At 45.5% G+C, this 352-nt stretch overlaps 1 protein-coding gene across 1 annotated transcript in view; it reads right to left on the reverse strand.

Annotated features, from left to right (window-relative positions):
* EMH_0097240 (uncharacterized protein) overlaps positions 1-352 on the reverse strand; it is a gene marked incomplete at both ends in the record, with an annotated part of 1,275 nt that overhangs the window by 458 nt on the left and 465 nt on the right. The window contains one exon of the mRNA XM_013502526.1: positions 113-217. Within this exon, the coding sequence (XP_013357980.1) occupies positions 113-217 (105 nt within the window). The remainder of the gene's footprint in view (positions 1-112; positions 218-352) is intronic.

Below are 352 nucleotides of genomic sequence, written 5' to 3' on the forward strand. Positions count from 1 at the left end.
AGCCTTGTTTGTTTGAGTTTCAGACGGAACGTCTTGATCCTTATTCCTGCCTGTTTGAAATTCTGTCGAACTATCTTCAGAAACTACTTTGGTACACCTTCCAATGACGCACCCGATTGTAGTGCTGGTAGACCCGAGGAGGTATGCCAGACTAGAACCCTCTTCCTCCGCCCAAATCTTTCCCCACGCTGCTTCGTCCTTAGGGTATTCTTTGTTTCTAATGAAACATAAACACTCGGCGCAAAGCAATACAGCTGTTAGAAGTAGCAGTTAGTTTGACGGAAGGCGGATGAGGCTGGGTAAGTAGGTACACAGCTATGCCTATCTGCATTTTAAGTCTCATTTATGGTTG

The sequence above is a fragment of the Eimeria mitis genome, genomic scaffold (assembly GCF_000499745.2).
Source record: "Eimeria mitis Houghton genomic scaffold, Emh_scaff9442, whole genome shotgun sequence".
Lineage (NCBI taxonomy): Eukaryota > Apicomplexa > Conoidasida > Eucoccidiorida > Eimeriidae > Eimeria > Eimeria mitis.